This window comes from Chionomys nivalis, chromosome 7, assembly GCF_950005125.1.
Source record: "Chionomys nivalis chromosome 7, mChiNiv1.1, whole genome shotgun sequence".
Classification (NCBI taxonomy): Eukaryota; Metazoa; Chordata; class Mammalia; order Rodentia; family Cricetidae; genus Chionomys; species Chionomys nivalis.
Window position 1 is genome coordinate 60,820,444 of NC_080092.1, and position 22,198 is coordinate 60,842,641.

Sequence of the window (22,198 nt, forward strand, 5' to 3'; positions counted from 1 at the left end):
CACAACCATCAGTGACTCCAGTTCCAGGGAATCCAACATCCTCTTTGGTCTGCAAGGACAACACACAACCGTGCTATATACTTATATGAAGGCTCACTCATACACATAAAATATTTTTCGATAAAAATATTGGTTGCTAATTTTGCCCAATCTGAAATTCCAATCTTTCAGTCTATTAGCTCAACTGTAAGCCAATTTGTACGAAAAGACTTAGTCGGGCCTGTGCATCTGTCTTTTCAAGCAAGACGCTCAAAACACGGACTCCCTGACAAGCTTTTGACAGCACAATGAATAGTCAGTCTCCAGAAGTGTCTCTACTTCGAATTACCCATTCTTCTTGGAGAAGAAAATTAGTATCTGCGCTGCCTGCATCACGTTGAGGGACCACAATCTTAACCTTAATCGGGAAGGATCCTGACGCCGCACAGCACCTAAAACTACAGGTCTCCTTATTTCTTTTAAGACACGCCCGCCACAAAGTAGACCGCTCCCTTTGGCGGAGAGCGCCCATTCACGTCCGACAACGGCCGCCGAGGCGAGCTTGTGACTGCGCGCGTGGATTTCGGCCGTGGGTGGTTCGGGGCACGTGGCGGCGTGGGGACAGGGGACCCGGTTCCCTCCTCCCGCCTCCGCGGAGAAGAGACTGTGAGCACACCTCCACCCCGGGGCAGGCCACTTCCTAAGACCACACAGCCTCGGGATCCGCGGAGGAACCCCCGCTCCTCTCAAAGGCCCCCTCGCCCTCCGTTTCTCCGACACCCGCCTCTCTTCAGGGGTCCTCCACCCCCTGGGGGCGGCGACGGACGACGCCCCCGAGGCGAGAAACGGCTCTCTAATCCGCTCTCTGGTCCCCCTCTGCCCACAATGCACCGGGACCAGCAGGAAGGCCGCTCCGACCCCTAATTTTCCCGCGAATTCAGTTCAAAGAGGCGGCCGGGCCCGCGGTCGGCAGCGCGCACGGGCCAACCAAGCCGCGCCTCCGCGAGAAGCGCCTCCGCGTGACTGACGGGGCGATCTGCGGACCAACGGGCTGGGCGGCCGGGCGGCGCGCGCTCCCGTCGGCCAATCAGAGCGCCGGGCGGGGAAGTGGGCGGAGCGGGGCCAGGGTAGGGTGAGCGGCCTCCGAAGCGGAGCGGGGCTCGCAGGAGACACTTTTTTTTTCCTCCCTCCTTCCCTCCTCTCCTCCTCCCTTCCCTTCCCCTCTCCTCCCCTCTCTCCTCCTTCCCCCCTCGGTCCGCCGTAGCCTGCTGGGGCGAGCAGTTGGTGTAGCAGGCGCTCACTCTCCGGGGCCGCCCGGCGGGTAGCTGGCGGGGGGAGGAGGCAGGAACCGCGATGGCGCCTCAGAAGCACGGCGGTGGGGGAGGGGGCGGCTCGGGGCCCAGCGCGGGGTCCGGGGGAGGCGGCTTCGGGGGTTCGGCGACGGCGGTGGCGGCGGCGACGGCTTCGGGCGGCAAATCCGGCGGCGGGGGCTGTGGAGGCGGCGGCGGTTACTCGGCCTCCTCCTCCTCGGCGGCCGCGGCGGCGGGGACCGCGGTGTTACCGGTGAAGAAGCCGAAGATGGAGCACGTCCAGGCTGACCACGAGCTTTTCCTCCAGGCCTTTGAGAGTGAGTGTGAGAGGCTCCGGGAGGGCGAATGCCGCTGCTCCGCGCTCGGGGCACGGGGCGCTCCGCCGGGCTTTCGCGGAGTGCACTTGGTTTGGGAGTGGAGGGAGGAATCGGGGGACGTCCCGGCTCCCGGGGTCCGGGCCAGGTCCGTGAGTCCCGGAAGGTTCGCCCCGGGGCCCCCACGTCCCGAGCAGGTCGTAGGTGAGGACCTGACGGTTGAACTGAACGCGGCCGGATCCCGAGACGAGTTCGTGTTTTCTTTTATGCCTTCCCCTTCCCTACTTTACAAGCACCGGGGCTCCAGCTGTAGGTTTCGGGGGGCAAAGATGTGCGGGCGGGAGTGCAGGGAAGCCGAGGAAATTGTCAGTAGGCTGAAATGCCTTCGCACTCACTTGGGCTGCGTGTTAACACGGCACCATTTGAAGACTTAGCCTCTCTGACCTATCCGCCCATTTTATGGATACGTAGACTGAGACAGAATGGGCAGGCGTCTTCTCCGGGAACGACCTCGGAACTGTATCTTAATTCCAGAACGTTTTTCTTATCTCAATGTTTTGTTACAAAAGATGCGTGGAGGACGAAACTATGACTTACTTGGGAAAGGGAACACAGTGTCTGGGAACAAACAATAGAATTTATAAACAACATTATGACTACGAATAAAATTGTTACTTAATAGATATCTTATCCTGATTGTTTTGCTTCGCTTTTGTGTAGATGCTGTAATTTGGGCAGTCTTCTAGCTAAGTATTTTACGGCAACTTGAATAAACTCAGCTTTACCGTCGAATGTCTTTATTTACAATATTACCGTGGCATATGCTGTGGGAATGGTATCAGCTGTGCTTGAAAAAGACGTTTTACATTGTTTAATACTCTTATTCATTCTCATGAGCGCTTCACGAAATTCTAATTGGAATTTAATAAAAATAATTTTGATTTTTATTGACAAATATTGAACCAGCTTTAGAGATCATTATTCTTTTGCTTAATATGCATTTATAAGAATCTGAGAAGCTTTTACGTGAAAATGGAACTGAAGGACAGTCATAAAAATAAACACGTTCGTTTCTACCTCTTCTAAAATATCCCATCTCCGTTTAATTTGAAACTAAAGCTAAACTGGAGATTAAGTGGAAATTTAAAACTTTCTAAATGTTATGAGAAGATAAATCCTCTAGGAAGGCTTTAACTACTTGTTTGCAGATGAGCCCACCTGTGAGAAATTGTCATTAAGGGTTAGAGCTTTTTTTTTCCCCTTCTAATGTTGATTTCAGTTTTGGATGTTTAAGTTCTTAATATAATTATTTAGGTATTCATAATTAGATTAATACTCAAAGAAATGTGATTCTGGTAGCTTACTAATAACACTGGAATGGGGGCATGAAGATATATTTTCAACTTTAACCAAAGTCTTTTATAAAAATGAAATGTTAAGCATTAAGAAGATTGTTCTGGGAACCTATTAATTATGAGTTTACAGTGTAGTGAATTTTATAATGACTTTGAGCATATCTGTATTAGAATGTTTGGGAAGAGTTTAATTTTGGCTAGTTACTACAGGTTTTTGTAATAGCCAGTTAATTGGCTTTAGTAAGTTTTTGTGGAATAGAGTAGTTATCTCTAGGTACTTTTGGGAGGGAAGGGGGTAGTAAGTCATCAAATGAATTTACTGCTTTTTGCAGAAGCACAGTAATGACACTACCTTGGGATTGGTTAGCTTGAAATTGTTGCTTGTATCTAAGGAGAGAGCTGGCAGGGGGAGGGAAGAGGATTTTGTGAATATATGCCTGCCATAGACTGAATAACCTTTGGTGTTTACTAATTTTCTGGATGTAAACACATAGTACACCATTTTTACAAAGGAGAATTGTTTTGTGCTTGTTAGAGTGTGGGTTGCATGGGCTGAGGTGATGGTTCATTAAAAAAGATTATGTTTGAATTTTGTTTCCTGTTTCCCAGAACCAACACAGATCTATAGATTTCTTCGAACACGCAATCTTATAGCAGTAAGTAGTCAACTAAATTTACCAATATTATTTGATTCTTATAACTTCATCTGTAATTTTAATATTTTTAATTTTTTATAGCCAATATTTTTGCACAGAACTCTTACTTACATGTCTCATCGGAACTCCAGAACAAGCATCAAAAGGTACATTTTATGAATCTTCTCTCAAGCCGGTCAAACCACTAGGGTGCTTTGTCTTAGAGTGGATGAGAGAGTCTCAGGAGAGAGTTCTTCAAAGTTTTGTCTTAAAAGTTCTAGTTACATATTTATTAAAGTATCATTCTTGTAATTCTAGTTTATCTCTAGTTTTTTTTCTCTTCAATAGAAATTATCTAGTGAAGTGATTTTACTGACTCAGTTTTACTCTTTGCTGTTCTTTTTGAGTTTGGTTGCTAGGACTTAATGATTTCTAAAGGGCTGGGGTAACTTACCTATTTTTGATATCAGTTTTGAAGTTACTAGAAGAGTCTCTAAAAAGATGTTTTGATCCTCTGCTCTTAGAGCAGAGTCTGGATGTGTTGTACAGGACTTATTTTTATTGTATGAACTATCCCTGTGTGATTTAGTAGTTAATCAAAGGTAATGATGGAAGTCAAGTTCCATGATTTAAGTTCAAGATTTACTTATTGAGCATATCAAAACTTACAACTTTCAGTTGAAAAGAAAGACCTTCCATTAAACTTTTGGTATCAACAATATAGTCTTACTGTCTGTCTGTTGAGTCAAGGTCTCGCTAGGTACAAATGACAGGCCTGAAAACTTACTACATAAGTTAGACTGGCCCCAAACTTGTGACTGTTCTGTCTCAGCCTCTGTCCCAGTACTAGCATTATAGATGTGAGCCACTATGCCTATCTATTTTTATAGTCCTGACTTATAACACAATTAAGCTACTTCAATATGTTAGAAACTAAGCTGGTTTCAAGAAAGAAAGAAAGAAAGAGAAAGAAAGAAAGAAAGAAACTAAACTGCTTGGTTGCATGAATCTTGGTTACTATGAAGACATCACATTTCCAGAGCAAGGTACAGTTTTATAAATGCATTATAGTTTACTATGAAGAATTGAAATGTAAGAGACTATCTTCTAACAATTGAGGGAGCTGGGAGAAAGAAATTAACTGCATTTAATAGGTAAAAGTAAAAGCTGCTAAGCACTCAAATAACTAGGAAGACAAGAATAAATTAGGCAACAGAATTAGATTGTCCCTGCATTATTTGATCTGTGCCAAGAGTCACCAAACTTTTTCTGTTAAAGGAATAGTAAATGTTTTATGAATGAAATTGTATATATAAGGACACAATGTACACTGTTTTGTAGTACAAGCCTATTAGAAACATAAAATCAGCTGGGTGGTGGTGGCACATGCCTTCAATCCCAGCGCTCAGAAGGCAGAGGCAGGCGGATCTTTGAGTTCGAGACCAGCCTGGTCTATAAGAGCTAGTTCAGGACAGGCTCCAAAGCTACAGGGAAACCCTGTCTCAAAAAACCAAAAAAAAAAAAAATAAGAAAAGAAAGAAAGAAACGTAGAATCTTTTTTGGAGAAGAAAGAATAATTTCCTTAATGATAAGGATTCGCAGTCTGTTTCTATCATCAGATCAGCTATTCATCTTTATCTTCAAAGACCATTCTTGGCTTGTGGGCTTATATAAAAACAGTAAGCCAGATTTGGCTTGTGGTCTGTAGTTCAGTTACTTTTGATTCATTCTGTAGAACTTTGTGGATTTAACTTTTTTTAGTTAAAGCTTTTTAATATAGTTAGTTATTCCAGGATATGACCTGATTTTGATTTTAAAAGATAGTTTAGATTTATTTATTATGTAGATAGCATTCCTTCCATGTATGCCCGCACACCAGAAGAAAGCACCAGATCTCGTTATAAATGGCTATGAGCCACCATGTGGTTGCTGGGAATTGAACTCAGGAACTCTGGAAGAGCAGTTAATGCTCTTAACCACTGAGCAATCTCTCCTGCCCAAAAGTGATAGTTTTTAAAAGCTAAATTTGGATTAATTTATAAGTAGATTGAATATACATCATTTTCATAACTTGCTTATTAGCCTGTCTCTTGAGATATATGCTAGTAGATATAGTATAAAAAGTGGGCATGGCATGGTGGCATATGCCTTTAATCCAAACATTGGAATGGCAGAGGCAAGTAGGTCTCTGAGTTCAAGGCAAGCCTGATCTACTTAGCAAGTTCTAGGACAGCCTGAACTACATAACGACACTCTGTCTCAAAAACTAAGCAAAATTTTGGTTTTTCTGGTTAATGACTTTGATTTTTAGAATGGTCTTCGGGGGATTTTAAAGCATATTTACTAGCCTAGAAGCGTTTAAGTTTCATTTAGACTATGTCCTCACAAAATACATAGGGATTGCTTAATTCTTGGCCACCAGTGACTTTGAAGGTTTATGTTACACAGTAAATACCTGTATTTGCACTTATGTATGATAGGTATTATTAGTATAACATTATTTTGGGGGGAAGGGTACTATTGGGAATTGAATCCAGGATTTTAGGCTTGCTGAACAAATGCTTTTACCACTTAGCTATATCCTTAGCCCTCATATTTCTCTTCGAAGTCACACCATCAGTTGTAATATTAATTCTGGTGTATTTGTTAGACTTCAGTCTTACTTCATAGAAGATTTTATTTAAATTTTTGTGCAAATACTATAGGCTTACCCTACTGTGACAAAGTAGGATTAAAGATGAGGTTTGCTTATTTATTTATTCATTTATTTAGGGAAATGATTTCATAGTGTATCCCAAGCTGGGCTGGAAGTTGTAGTCCTTCTGGCTCAGATTCCAAGGTACTATGATTACAGGCATGCAACCATATACCTTACACAAGAAAGGTCTTTTTATTTAGTCTATTTTATTATATATCTTTTAAGGTTTTTTGAACCCTACCCGTGTGTTGTGAGCCCCCCCCCCCCAAGTTCATGTAATTTTAATCATTCTGTTTATTGGTGACCTCACAGTACTATTTCATTTGTTAATCTCAGGTGTGGTATGGTGTTACTTTTCTAAAGAAGTGCTTGTGGTAGGAGAGATGCTGTTTTTCTGTGGTGTCTTCCTTTTTCCCTACAGAAGGCTGGATCATCCTTATGACCTTACTTATTTCAAACTGTTGCTACTGTTCAGTTCTCTTGGTTTCTCCTGTGTGAAACTCAGTATTGGAAGAAATGCTTGGGTTTTAAGTCTTACCTTTCTTTCTTTAGACAAAATTTAAATTTTTTTCTGTCCCAAAAAATTAATATTCTTAAATATTTCCAGTAATTAAAAACCCTTCTTTAATATTTCTACTGAACTTCTTTGTAATTAGCCTAAAAGAATCCTTCAGTTTTCCTCCTTTATTTGTAGATTGAAAATACTTTTTTTTTCTAAATTACTACTAGGCTCTATGATAAAACTTTAAAATTGATTTTTTTTTGGTATTCTAAAGATAGAGATTTTTTTTTAAAAATTTTTATTAGCCGGGCGGTGGTGGCGCACGCCTTTAATCCCAGCACTTGGGAGGCAGAGGCAGGCGGATCTCTGTGAGTTCGAGACCAGCCTGGTCTACAAGAGCTAGTTCCAGGACAGGCTCCAAAACCACAGAGAAACCCTGTCTCGAAAAAGCAAAAAAAAAAAAAAATAAAAAAATAAAAATTTTTATTAATGGAGAATGATTTTGTTCGCTTAAAATATAGACAATACCGTTCTGTCAATATTTTACTGTAATGTTTTCTTATTAGCACTTTCTTACAGTTGAGTATTTGAACCAACACAGTGGCACTTGTTTGTAATACCAGGTATTGAAGGGCAAAGAAGGGAGGATCTCAAGTTTTAGCCTGTTTGAAGGGGGGGAGCTGTTTTTAAAGACTAAGCCTTCATACATATATAGTTTCTATTATTTGCACACAGGTATTAAACTGTTACTGAGGGGCTGGACAAGTGGCTCAGTGGTTAGGACTACTGATAGCTCTTCCAGACCTGAGTTCAGTTCCCCAAATCACATAATAGCTTTTTAACCATTTATAATGGGATCTAATGGCCTCTGCTGTCTTATCCTTTGTCATGCAGGCATACATGCAAATAGAGCTCTCAAATACATAAATTTCTTTTGGTTTTTCAAGAAAGGGTTTCTTTGTTAAACAACCCTTGCGGTACTGGGACTTGCTATGAATACCAGTCTGACCTTGAACTCAAAGAAGTCCTCCTGCTTCTGCCTCCCCACTGCTGGGATTAAAGGCACGCACCACCGTCGCCCAGCTCCATTAAGTTTTTCATGTCCTAATTTTGAAAATACCTCTCTTTATTAAAAGAGAAACATTTGTTTTCTGATTAGCAAATTGCATGAAACTACATTTTCACCCTTCTGTCTCTAGGACATAGCTCACATTGAGAACTAAAATGAAGCATATTTTTTAATCCATTCAACTTTTCATTGCGTTGGAAGATTTTGTTTAAGTTTTTATTTTCTATGTGTGGCAGGGAATTTGTTTTCTCTTAAAGCAGGTTAAGCCAGATGTAGTGGGTATGTCTGTAACCCTCAAGACACTGAGGCTTGTGTTTGAGGCCAGCTTGAGCTTGCATAATGAGTGCTAGGCCAGCTAAAGCTGTATAACAAAGACCCTCTATCAAGAATCAAAAGTGGGGCTGGAGAGATGGCTCAGTGGTTAAGAGCATTGCCTGCTCTTCCAAAGGTCCTGAGTTTAATTCCCAGCAACCACATGGTGGCTCACAACCATCTGTAATGAGATCTGGTGCCCTCTTCTGGATAGCTGTATACATAATAAATAAGTAAATAGATAAATATTTTTAAAAAAAAAAAGAATCAAAAGTGTCAAAGGGGAATACATAATTTTATGATTGAATGGTATGTACCCTAACTTTATTGTTACTGGTTTTTGTTGTTGCTGTTTAACCTTTTTGTGGCATATCATTTAGCTGAAAATTTGCCTGTAACCTTTGAGGATGTTTATGGCTGTCAGTTACAGTTAATAGTCTGGTATAATGGCTCTTACTGTAATTCCATAATTTGAGCAGCTGAGGTAGGAGGGTTGTCCTGAGTTCCAGTCTAGTTTGGGCTACAGAATGAGACACTACTTCAAAAAAAGATATACAAAGAATAACCATGGTGCTGGTATATATTTGTTGGGTTGTTTAATAGATAATGGGTGTTCCAGCAGGCTGTGGTGGCACACACCTTTAGTCCTAGCACTAGAAGGCAGAGACAGACAGATCTCTTGAGTTTAAGGCTAACCTGGTCTACAAATTCTTGAGTTCCAGGATAGCTTGGGCAGAGAGAAGTCCTGCCTTTAAAAGCAAAAGAGAGAGAGAGAGGATGAGAATGGATGTTCCAAAACTGTGATGCCATGGGTAAGAATTACTCATGACTTAGAGATAATTACAGGAGGTTTCATGAAAAATAACAGTTATAATTGAACTTGAATAGGTGTCTACTGTATTATAAGAAATTGTCCAAGAGTGTGTGCATTCTTATGAACTAGCCTTATAGTTTATTTTGAAATAATCAAAATTGAATTCTACTTTGCTTATTATAGTATTATTTTGTATTTTCCCCAGTTGCGAAGTGATTATTATGTTTATCTGTTTCTTCCAGGAAAACTTTTAAAGTTGATGATATGTTATCAAAAGTAGAGAAAATGAAAGGAGAGCAAGAATCTCATAGGTAAGATAATTTGTCAGTTTACATTAAATGATATACTTGAGGAAAGAGGGATAGTTATAGTGACTCTCCCTAGTGATAACCACAAGATTGTTAAAAAAAAAAGCAAAACCTGAGAATCAGTTGTCTCAGGTACCTGTATGAGTCAGGAATTAATTTATGTTTCATTTCTGGCAGAGACTTCTCCAAACCATCTCTAGTGTTGGAAACTGTTTTTTAGCACATAAGTCATCATATATCTCTTAACATTTCCTGATGTTTTTAAATAAAATTCTTTAGTTTAGGCACTTGGTCTTAATCCTACTACCTGACCTGAGGAGAAGTGGCAACTAGAATTTATGGTATAGGTACTTTTACTTCACAGTACTGTATTGCCTCTAGGTCAGTGCTTCTCAACCTTTCTAATGCTTTGGGAACTTTTAAATGCAGTTCCTCAGGCTGTGGTGACCCTCATCCATAAAATTATTTGCGATTTTGCTACTACTAAGATTTTTTATTTTTGGGAGAGCAGGGTTTCTCTTTGTAGTCCTGGCTGTCCTGGAACTCACTCTATAGACTAGGCTGGCATCAAACTGAAGAGATCTGCCTGTCTCTGTTTCCCAGTGCTGGAATCAAAGGTGTGCACTACCACTGTCTGTCTGACCCAGCTATGAATCTTAATGTAAATATCTGTGTTTTCCAATGGTCTTAGGTGACCCCTGTGAAAGGGTCAAAACCCACAGGTTGAGAACTGCTGCTCTAAGTAATTACCCTTAAATATGAGAGAGGGTCCCCTTTTTTCATTCTTACTTAGCTTAGTACAAAATATTCATAATGCCTTTAATCCACAAGTCAGGAGAAACAGGCAGGCAGATCTCTACGAGCTCCAACACAGCCTGGTCTACTAAATGAGGTCCAGAATAGTCAGGGCTGTTACAAACAGAAACCCTGTCTCGAAAAACAAAAAAACAAAAACAAAAACAAAAAAAAAACAAAGAAGGAAGGAAGAAAAAAGCTCATTGTTCCTTTTGCATATTCCAGGAATTAAGGTGTTGCTTATTTATTGACTAGTTTAAACTACTTTTTGAGAGAATGTAGAAACTGGAAATTGTAGATAACTCTCCATCCACCAGACCCTCAGCTGTGTTGGAGTTGAATTCAGGTTTTTGTGAACATTAGGCAAGTGGTCTTGTTAGCTGTACGTTCTGTTCCTTAAAAAAAAAAAAAAAAAAAAAAAAAAAAAACTTGATAGAGAAAAACTGTGGCAGTGTATTTTTCTCAAAGTTTTTGTTGTGGAGAAAGGATCTTGCTTTATAAATTCAGTCTGGCCCCAAACTCACGACCCTCCTGTCTTAGCCTTAGACAGGCATGTGCCATTTAATATCTTTTCCAATCAAGATAGGATATTGTCTTAGTTAGGATTTCCAGTGTTGCGATAAAACACCATGACCCAAAGTATCTTGAGAAGGAAAGGGTTCATTTTAGCTTTGTTCCACATTATAGTCCTTCATTGAAGAAAATCAGAGTAGGAAATCAAGAAGGGAAGGAATCTGAAAGCAGGAAATGAAGCAGAAGCTGTGGAGGAGTGCTGTTTACTGGTTTTCTCCTCAAGGCTTGCTCAGCCTGCTTTCACTCGGGACCAATAGCCCAGGGATGGTACCATGAGCTAGGCCCTCCCACATCAATTAAGAAAATGCCCTATAGGTAAATCTGGTGGGGACATTTATAGATTTAGGCCCACACTTCCTCCCTCCCCTCCCTCCCTCCCTTCATTTACTTACTTATTTGGTTTTTCAAGACAGGGTTTCTCTGTGTAGCCCTGGCTGTCTTGGAATTCATTCTGTAGACCAGGCTGGTCTTGAACTCAGAGACCCTTCTGCCTCTATCTCCAGAATTCTGATTGATGGGACTAATGGTGTGTGTCACCACACCTAGAGGGTTTCCCTCTTCTAAGATGACTGGCTATGTCCAGTTGACATACAACTAGCAAATACTCATACTTAGTTTTCATCTTTCATTTAGTGATTTTTAAATAAAGGTCTTAATTCTCCCCCCACCCTTTTTTTGTAGTTGCTTGTGTTCATTGGGATTTGTTACTTGAATTATGAAACTTCATCTTTATATCCGGTAATCTTGTGTGATTGAAGTGTAGTTTGTATTTCCATTTATGTCTAGGCCAGTTTAAATTTATAAGTTCTAGGGGGCTGGAGAGATGACTCAGAGGTTAAGAGCACTGGCTGCTCTTCCAGAGGTCCTGAGTTCAATTCTCAGCAACCACATGGTGGCTCACAACCATCTGTAAGGAGATCTGGTGCCCTCTTCTGTTTGCAGGGATACATGGAAGGAAGGCTGTTGTACATAATAAATAAATAAATCTTAAAAAAAAATAAATCTATAAGTTCTAGAACAAGATAGAACTGAGAGTTTTCTCAGTGTGCCTGTACGTTTTAGTTTTTTCTTAGATTTTTATTTCAGATGCTTATCTGACCCTTGAGAGAACTTTGGGGTCCCTGAGGGATTTTTAGTAGTACTATGTGGTGGTAGTGCTAACCACATGCCTACATCTCCTGCTTGTGGTAGTGCCTCATAGTCTAGTTAGAACCTGATCTGCTGACCTGACTTTTTTCTTCTGATTCCCTTCATAATTTGCCCTCTAGTCATAACCTTGGGCCAATAAAAAAATTTCATCCCACTGGGCAATGGTAGCACATGTCTTTAATCCCAGTAAGAGGTGGTCAGATTTCTGAGTTCAAGGCCAGCTTGGTCTACAGAGTGAGTTCCAGGACATCCAGGGTTACACAGAGAAAACCTATCTTGAAAAGGAAGAGAAAAAAAAGAAAGAAAATTTGATCCCTTTATCTTCCTTAGCAGAATTTAGTTTCATCACTAATAAACCCTGCTACTTCCTTACTGTGACAGTGACTTTAATAAGTATCACAGCATTTCTCTAAGAATATGTATTGTAAGGAAGGTACATGAACTGGTGGTTAATTCTTTCTGATCAGCTGCCCTCTAATAATTTTCTTCCTTTTACCAGTGGTTTGAACTGGAATTCATAGAAACATCAGCAGATTATATAAATTTTTTTTAATATTTTTATCTTTTTATTCTCTCTTTTCCCTTTGAGATCAATTCTTCAGTGGTTTAAACTACTATAGCTGTATGAATCTTGTTTTGTGTTTTGAGGTGGTCTTACTATGTAACCCTGAGTGACCTAGAATACACCATGTAGATCAGGCTGTTTTTTAACTCATAGTGGTTCACTTGCCTCTGCTTCCTGTGAGCTTGGATTAAAGGCATATGCCACCATGCTGCCTGGCTATATAAAGTTTTGGAAGTCCTTAGATCAGGTCATACATACATCTATACACACTTAAATCATGTACACTCAAAATTATGAACCCTAGCTGGCTAGTGAGCTTCAAAACATTACTCTGAACCCCAATGCTAAAATTAAAGTGTATGCCTGACTTTGTATGAGGGTGCTACAGATCTGGACCCAGGTCCTCATGCCTGCATGTTTGTCAAGCCATCTCCCCAGCCTCTTGCCCATAAATTTGAAAGACAAATTTTATATCTTTAAGATCTAGTTGGGTGGGGAGGAGAGATTGCTCAGTGGTTAAGAGCACTGGCTGCTCTTCCAGAGGTTCAGAGTTCAATTCCCAGCAACCACATGGTGGCTCACAACCATCTGTTATGAGATCTGGTGCCCTCTTCTGGTGTGTGGGCATACATGGAGGCAGAATGTTGTATACTTAATAAATAAATAAATCTTAAAAAAAAATCTAGTTGGGTACAGCAAATTTGTCATTTCAACCTCCCAGGTTTGTATAATATTGTCTCAGTGTTGTTCCCTAAGGTACTAAGATAATTTGAGAAAGTTTTTCAAGTTTCTCCTCAAACTCCACAGTAGTGTTATTTCAGTGTGTTTTCTTTCTCAGATTAACTGTAGTCTTATTGTAGTGTCAATTTATTACACGGGGTTATAGAAAATATCTTAGAAACCAGTATGTAATGCAGGTGCTATGAAACTATATAATCTGTTGTCAAGTTCATTCTTAGAATAATGTAAGCCTTTGTTGTTCCTTGGTATTAATTAAAGTTAAAATCTTAAGTCATATACAAGAGCATCTCTCTTCTATTTATCTTCTGTGCTTTATCAGAGACATGAGAACCTCATTCAGTTTGATCACAACTATGTCTCTTCAACACTAGTAGTCTAAGTGTCTTCTGCAGGAACTCATGTTCTTTCATCACACACTTCCCAGGATTAGACTAGACCATTTTCATGCCTTGTGTATTTCATTTCCCAGAACTAAAGGGAATTAATTCTAGATTCACAAGAATATCAAGAGTACTGCAATATAAAATCTAGTATAAATGCCTAAATTAGTTTTGATATTTTGTTAGTTTGTTTTTGAGACAGAGTTTCTTTGTATAACCGCACTGGCTGTCTTGGAACTTTGAAGATCAGGCTGTCCTCGAACTCACAGAGATCTGCCTGCCTCTGCCTCCCGAGTGCTGGTATTAAAGGAGTGTGTCACCACCACCCATTTTAGTTTTAAGACTTATAGCAAGTAAAAACAGAACCAAAATATTAACTTTCATATCTGTAAAACAAGTTGTTATTCCATGATTTTTTTTATACTTTAGCTCTACAGTTGTCTTACATATTAATTATAGAAACTTGTTAGAAGAAATTATGGAAGAAAAAAGATCATGAGTCATGTCATGGATTTAACTCCCTCCCTCCCTCCAGATACTGTCTGGAAAAAACAAGTTGAAAACCCAATAAAGTTGTGGTGTTAATTCTAGGAATGCTATTAAGTTACTCTTTGTACATATGTATCTTTGTAGTTCTGGAGATGGAGCCTAGGACCTTGTACTTTTTTAAACAGTACTATTACATTAATAGCTTTTCTCTGCCCTCCTATTTTGTAGATAATGTTTAGGCTTCTTTGGTTTAGTGTATATTTTTCTCTAATGTCTTTCCTTTTTAAGCTGTTTGAGTCTGTCTTGTGTTCTTTGAGATAAGATTTCTTGTGGTCCTGGCTGGCTTTGAACTCTCAATGTAGCAGAGGTTGACGTTTAAGATGATCCTCTTGCTTTCTTTCCTGAGTACGGGGATTATAGATGTATGGTACCAAGCCCCTCTTAAGTACTCTACAGTTTTGAAAGATTTGTTTCTGTGTAGTAGACACATGTACCATCTCCCATTCAAAGTCTTCCCATCTGTATGTCTCAAATACTTTATTTTGAGACCTTGGGTCTAGAATAATGGATTCAATAGTGTGTAATCGACAGATTTTTAGCTTGATATGATAAAATGATAAGGAAAATTAAGCCAGTGAGATGACTTAGTTGCTAAAGGCACTTACTTCAAAGCCTAATAACCTGAATTTGTTCTCCAGAACCAGCATGTTTGAAAGAACTGATTCCCAAAAATTGTCCTCTGACCTTGACATATCAATCATGTGTGTACCTGCACAAACAGAATAAGTAAATGAAATGTATAAGAGAGAAGTAGCTTCCCTTGCACAGTGTAGATGCTAGCATATGTACCTATTATTTTGTTTTTTGTTTTGTTTTGTTTCTCTGTGTAACTGTCCTGGAACTCTGTAAACCAGGCTAACCTTGAACTGTACTGTGATCCACCTGCCTCTGCCTCCTGAGTAGGATTAAAGGTGTGTGCCACCACTGTCTAACTTTTCCTATTTTGAAATAATACAATTATAAGACTTTATACATATGTTGTCAGCGATACATACAAATTTAAAGTAGTGATCACAGTCTTTTTAGCATCATAACTTGCTTTCCAGCCCGGTGTAGTGGCTGATGCCTTTAGTCCCAGCACTGGGGAGGCAGAGGCAGGTGAATCTCTGTGAGTTTGAAACCAGCTGGGTCTATAAAACGAGTTCCACGACAGCCACGGCTATTACACAGAGAAAACCTGTCTTGAAAAACGACAGAAATCGACCTTGGTTTCCTTTGTGGAATCCAGTATTCAGATTTGAGGTTCCTATGTGAATTCTGTTTCAGAATGTTAGTCCCTTAAGAATTTGCGCATGCCTTTGGTCCCGCACTCAGTCTACAGAGCTGTTCCAGAACAGATAGGGCTGTTAGAGAAACCTTGTCTCAAAAACCGAAAAAAGAAAAGCAAAAATCTTACTTGCCTCTGTTTTAGGAAGACTTTCCGGGTCAGACAGTCTCTTTGCTTGTTTTCATTTCTAGTCATTACTTCATGTAATGCTTTGCGGCCTGCCTCACTCTCTTTGTAACTCCCATTTCTATACACATACCCAGAGTGTCGCCACCATTTTAAGAAACTACACATGTACTGGATTATATAGCTTCTGCATAGCTGACCAAATACATGAGATAAGGAGATGTTTATTTTGTCTCATGGTTTTTTTTTTTTTTTTTTGGTTTTTCGAGACAGGGTTTCTCTGTGGCTTTGGAGCCTGTCCTGGAACTAGCTCTTGTAGACCAGGCTGGTCTCGAACTCACAGAGATCCGCCTACCTCTGCCTCCCAAGTGCTGGGATTAAAGGCGTGCGCCACCACCGCCCGGCTGTCTCATGGTTTTAGGAACAACGTATAGGTGAGGACCTATACAAGCAGGCCCTGCGTCCTATTTTTCAACATGTCTCAATAATGTCTTCATTATGTTTGTTCATTAGGTTCTAGACTTCATTAGCTGTTCTGGAAATGTCATCCTAGTCACCTTTCAGAGTATGTTTTCCTAATCTCAGGACTCCTAGCCGAGCTTTGTTGCTCTGTTTAACTTTAGCTCTTCTACCTTGTTCTTGTGCTCCATCTTTTCTCTTTAGTCCTCTGTAGTCCTGGTTCTGTGTTACCTCAGAAGCTGCAACATGTGTTTGTTCTGTTTTCCTGTTTAAATATATTACAGAAGCCTGTTGGTGTTTCTAGTAATAATTTTTCTATTAGCTATTTTTTTATACTTGTTTGTTTGGTTTTTATTTTTGTTTTTCCCCGAGATAGGTTTTTTTTTTGTGTGTGTGTGTAGCCTTGGCTGTCCTGAAATTCACTCTTAAGACTAGACTGGCCTCGAACTCAGAGATTCATCATTCTCTGCCTCCTGAGTGCTGGGATTAAAGGTGTGTGCCACCACCTCCTGGCTTGCTTCCTTTTCTTATATGGAGCTTCTAATTCTTACATGAAAATGTCATATTAAAAAAGTAAGTTATGTGGGGCTGGAAAGATGGCTCAGTGGTTAAGAGCAGTGGCTGCTGTTCCAGAGGGCCCTGATTCAGGTCCTAGCACCCATTTGGAAGCTCACAACTGTCTGTAACTCCAGTTCCAGGGAATTTGACACCTTCATACCAATGCATATAAAAGTTAAATTATTTTTTAAAAAAATAAAAGTAAATATACATTTATAGTAACTTTGTGATTGTGTCTTTTACTCTTAATTGTAGAATAAAGTAATGTGTTTGAAGGTTGAGGAGGTCACTCAGAGGTAGCACACTTACCTCACAAGGGAAGTCCTAGCTAGCACCAAGGGGAAAGTATTAAATACTTCTATATTCATTTAGATTCCATTTTCAGATTTTTCCTTTTAACATTGAATGATAGGAAACCTTCCCCTTTATAACAAAGACAATAAAACACTGTGGTAATGGGACACCATTGGTAGTCTGCTCATTTTTGGCCTTACTTGTTTTGTGTTTTTACTTATACTTTTGTCAGTTGTATGTGAGGGGAGTTGATTGTGGTTTTGATTTTGTTTTGGGATAGGGTCTCACTATGTCGTTTAGGTTGTCCATGATCTGGATAGCTAATATCTTTTTCTGCTGAGCACAGATTACAGAGACTGTGCTTACCGCTGTATGTCTCTGTGTGTGTTGTAATGGAAGTAGGCATTGTTTTGTTACAGTTAGGAGAAGCACATTGAGTTCTGAGCCTCAGTGGTTAAGGGTGAGAAAATCAAACATTCATAAACTGTCTTTGCTCTCAGAGTATTTTAAGGTCTGTACGACGTTTATTACAGATTATTAAAGTGATAATATTTTGTTTTATTCAGCTTGTCTGCCCATTTGCAACTTACATTTACCGGTTTCTTCTACAAAAATGGTAAGTATTGTAGTAGATAAGTTGTTCATTCTGAATTCCTTGTGTTCATGCATTTGTTTTGGTAATTTCATTTGTTTGAATTTCTTTTATTTTTTCTATGTGCTGGGTATTACACCCAATGTCCTTCTCAAACAAAGCACTGTGTTACCACTGAGCTGTACCCATGGCCTTCTGATGATGCTTTTTAATTTTAAGTTTAAAATATAATGATAAAAAATTTTTAAATGGTTATCCCAGAAGTAAGAAGCCAAGGATCTTGGTATGAGCCAGTTACATAGATGTTTTGTGTTGATGTTGTCAAGTAGAACAATAAGCAACTGAAATAACCACTACTACTAATGAGACATTATCAGAGTGTCAGTCACTGCCAAGAAAATATGTTATTTTATGATTGTTTCAGTGAACACTAAAAGCATGTTGCAAAACTTGTTTTAAAACAAGATAAGGTTCAAGAGTGGTAAAGGCCAGGCATGGTGGTTCATGCATGTAGGAGGCAGAGACAGATCTCTGTGAGTTCAAAGCCAACCTGTCTTATCTGCATAGTTTCAGGCCTGCCAGGACTACAGTCAGTAACTAAAAAAATGAATATGGAATCATTGAGATGGCTTAGCAGATAAACATGTGACCAAGCCCAATGACCTGAGATTGATCTCCAGAACTCACATGGTAGAGAGAACAGACTCCCATAAGTTGTCCTCTACCTCTGTATTCACATCTGCTTATACACAAACACACACATTCCAAATAAGTCATGATTGTGAAAAGAATAGATACTTCCTGTCAGCTTGTTCATCTTAATATATCATCTTAATCAGTGTAATACAATTTTTACCAGATAAAAAAGGCTAGGTTTTTCTTTGGAATAGTTTAGTTAAGGAACAAAGTTTAAGGGACTGAGGAGTAGAGTGGTGTTGTGATTGCCTATTATTTCTCTTAAATAATTTATAATCTACAATTCCTGTTTTTAATCACGTAAATTTGTTTTCTGTAGTACTCATATTTTAGAAGAACTCATATTTAGAACTCCATAATTTAACTTTTATGGATTCATTTCCAGTTTGCAGGAACTTATTTAAGACATACATATATTAATACTAAAATGATATTTTTTTGGCCACCAGCTGGTTAAAATATTTTTCCTTGTCAAGTTAGTGGCATACAACTTTTGATTGCTGCACTCAGGAGGCAGGGACAGAGGCAGGTGCATCTCTAAGAGTTCCAGACCAGCTGGAGCTACATGGGACTCTGTCTCAAAATACACTGGGAGGCAGAGACAGGCGGATCTCTGTGAGTTCGAGACCAGCCTGGTCTACAAGAGCTAGTTCCAGGACAGGCTCCAAAACCACAGAGAAACCCTGTCTCAAAAAAAAAAAAGGGCTGGAGAGATGGCTCAGAGGTTAAGAGCACTGGTTGCTCTTCCAAAGGTCCTGAGTTCAATTCCCTGCAACCACATGGTGGCTCACAACCATCTGTAATGAGGTCTGGTGCCCTCTTCTGGCCTGCAGACATACACACAGATAGAATATTGTATACATAATAAATAAATAAATAAATATTTTTAAAAAAAAAGAATTTTTTTTTTTTTTTTGAAAAAGATACTTAAACCAGAATAAAGAACCAGCTTCGAAGTTCCTAATACTGCTGGATACTCCAGCCTCTGGGAGGCCTAGACCAAAGGATTGGTAGTTCTGCAAGATCCAGGTCAACTGGCCTTTTTCAGACAGACAAAATGGCTAAAATAGCAGAAATTAATTGATTGTTAGGACTCCATTCTCATGGTAAGCATTGTTTTGACAATCTTTCTGTTTTAGACACTGGGTTATTTTTGCCATCTTAAAATATTTTTATTGTGATTATAATTTTCAGAGGGTCTGATTCAGCTATCTTCTCTCTGTATACTGCATATAAAGATTGAAGTGAATTTGTTACATTTTAGTGCTTTTTCTTACTGCTTTTATTTTGGTTTGGGTGCAAGATATGAAACCTATAGCCTTTAGCATGCTAGGGAAGCAGTCTACCCCTGAGCAGTGCCCATAGTCGAAGAAGATTGATTTTATGTAGGAAAGAAAGTTACCTAAAAATCTAAGGAGGGGAAAAATTGTTTTCAGTATTTGTGTGTGTGTGTGTGTGTATGTATAATGTGTGTGTATATATATTAGTGATCTAGTAATAGTTCTGTATATTATTGAAGTTTAGTATTTAAATATTTAGGTTTGAACTATTAATAACTTCATAATTTAAAATATTAGTAAGTAAGACAGTTCCTTTGGAGCCTTGGCTTGCCAACGTTTTTGTTATTTAATCAGAAAGTATAGACCTGTTACTTAAAGCAACAATTTTTTAAGTTTTGTAAGCCAAAGCATCCCCAAGATGGAATGAACAGCTAGTTTTGCTATTGCCACTTAGACCTAGACCTTTGCTTGCTTGCTCTCGCTCTCTTGTCTCTCTCTGAGACAAGGTCGTCTTATGCATACCACGATGGCCTCAGACTTACAGAGATCCACCTGCCTCTGTCTCCCAGGTGTTGGGAATAAAGTTGTGTACCACCATGTCCACTAAATAAATTTTCTAGTAATAATTTTGGGAGAAGAAGGAACATTGAACTTTTTTGTGTGTAATCCTCTAGAACTGTTTTACTAAGCTTCTTGGCAAGAAGCTTTGCCTGCTTTTGTCACTTTTGAAGAACACTTTCTGCATTATACATGTTAAATTTCCAATGAGAAGTAAATAGATTAAGTGTGAATTAAAACAACTGAGTCATCTTACTCAAATTGGGAGAAAAATCTTACTCTGTAGGCAGATAGATAACATATATGTGTCTTATGAAAGGTTTATTTTTAAAAAGCGTGCTGCAAGTCTGGAACTAAACTGGGAAAGAAAAAGAAAAATAGAGCTTGTGATATGTTTTCATTATAGGAAGTCTTTTGAGATTCCTTAGGAAAATATTTTTTATTCTTTTTTACATTAAAAAGATTTTTAAGACATTGGTTTTTCTATTTAGATAAGCCATCACAAAACTCAGAAAATGAACAAAATTCTGTTACCCTGGAAGTCCTGCTTGTGAAAGTTTGCCACAAAAAAAGAAAGGTAATGTATACAATGCTAGTAGATGAAATAGAATAATCTTATTGAACATGTTTCTGCATAGCTACTATAATTGTGAGCCAGTTTTAAAACCTCAGAAATGAGGACTATGTGAGGCTGGCATGGTAACACACACCTTTACTCCTAGCAATTGGGAGGCAGGGACAAGCCAGGTTTGCATAGTGAGTTCCAGGCCTACCATAGCTACATAGTGAGATGGTGTCTCAGAGGGGGACAGGGAGTCATCTACATTGGTAGCTGACTTACTCTTACTGTTACTATAACCTATTGCCACCCTTCCTAATTTTTCCCCTGATCTGAGCATCTGTACAAAACATTGTCCAGTAGGAATCACAGGAAGAAGTTGTGGTATCTTAGGGCAGATTCAGCTGCTTTTACTAATCTCAGAGGTTGTTCTTTAGCTACTAGTACATTAATACGGATGTAGTCCTTACAGTTTTAAATAAGAGTTTTTTTCCCCAAAAGATATTTCTTAATAAAGGTCATATCCCAAACTAAAAAAAAAAAAAGATATTTCTTATATTTTTGGTTGTAATCGTAGCCTTAATGTCTGAGCAATTTCTCCAGCCCTAAAAGATTTTTTTCTTTTATAGCACAATGATGGGGAAAAAAATTTACTGTCAGCATTACCAGCCATTAACTTAATACATTCCTTCAGTTTGTATTTAGAAGATTAAATCATTTTATCATAGAAATAGCTGTCATAATGGCAACATACATTTCCTGAGCAACCCACCAAAACCAACAGTATGTACTTCTTGTAGACTTAAGTCCTAAGTCTGTCTTGTATTAAAGGCAACAAAATTACTAATGACTACAGAGTAGAAATAGGTATTTCTTTCCAAAGAGGATGTAGTTATGTCCAGCAAGCACAAAAAAAATTTTTTTTTTTTTTTTTTTTTTTTTTTGGTTTTTCGATACAGGGTTTCTCTGTGGTTTTGGTTCCTGTCCTGGAACTAGCTCTTGTAGACCAGGCTGGTCTCGAACTCACAGAGATCTGCCTGCCTCTGCCTCCCGAGTGCTGGGATTAAAGGCGTGCGCCACTAACGCCCGGCTCAAAAAAGAAATTTTTTGTTAATGTTTTTTAGTTAGAGTGTAACCTATGTATCATAACATCTTAAACAGGAATTGAACTATATAGAGCTCCTGCTGGGTGATATTTTTCCATATGGTTTTAAAGTGATGAGGGACTTAAAAACTGCCAGAGTCATAATAGGAATATGCCAGTCATAACTGGATGATAAGAGACACTTATGTAGCATTAAAAAGTATATGTAAAGTTAGAATATACTACTAGTTACTCATACTCCCATAAAATTTATGGTAAGTAAAGTTTTAAAATACGTTATTTATGAGGTAAAATGGTAGTTATGACAGTGTGTCTTGTTTTGTTTCAGAAAAATTAGTAATTGTAAACATCTTCAAGGGACAAACATACCAAACTGTTTATTTTAGTCGTTTGTGAAATGGGAGGCTTAGGGTATGAATGAGGCTTAGATTTCTCACGTAGAATAGGATTTTCTTTTAGTCTGTAAGTACAGTTTTTTTTGTGTGTGTTTTTTTTTTGTTGTTGTTGTTGTTTTGTTTTTTATTTTTCGAGACGGGGTTTCTCTGTGGCTTTGGAGCCTGTCCTGTAACTACTCTGTAGACCAGGCTGGCCTCGAACTCACAGAGATCCGCCTGCCTCTGCCTCCCGAGTGCTGGGATTAAAGGTGTGCGCCACCA

General features: G+C 39.1%; 1 protein-coding gene across 2 annotated transcripts in view; it reads left to right on the forward strand.

Annotated features, from left to right (window-relative positions):
- The first annotated feature begins 1,110 nt into the window (after window positions 1–1,110).
- Suz12 (SUZ12 polycomb repressive complex 2 subunit) overlaps window positions 1,111–22,198 on the forward strand; it is a 42,888-nt gene continuing 21,800 nt past the window's right edge. Inside the window, exons 1-6 of one of the 2 annotated variants that reach the window (XM_057775927.1) lie at window positions 1,111–1,606; window positions 3,568–3,614; window positions 3,696–3,760; window positions 9,231–9,299; window positions 17,319–17,368; window positions 20,370–20,455. In XM_057775927.1, coding sequence (XP_057631910.1) covers window positions 1,333–1,606; window positions 3,568–3,614; window positions 3,696–3,760; window positions 9,231–9,299; window positions 17,319–17,368; window positions 20,370–20,455 — 591 coding nt within the window. In that variant the 5' untranslated portion in view covers window positions 1,111–1,332. The remainder of the gene's footprint in view (window positions 1,607–3,567; window positions 3,615–3,695; window positions 3,761–9,230; window positions 9,300–17,318; window positions 17,369–20,369; window positions 20,456–22,198) is intronic. The other variant, XM_057775928.1, reaches the window with a different exon arrangement.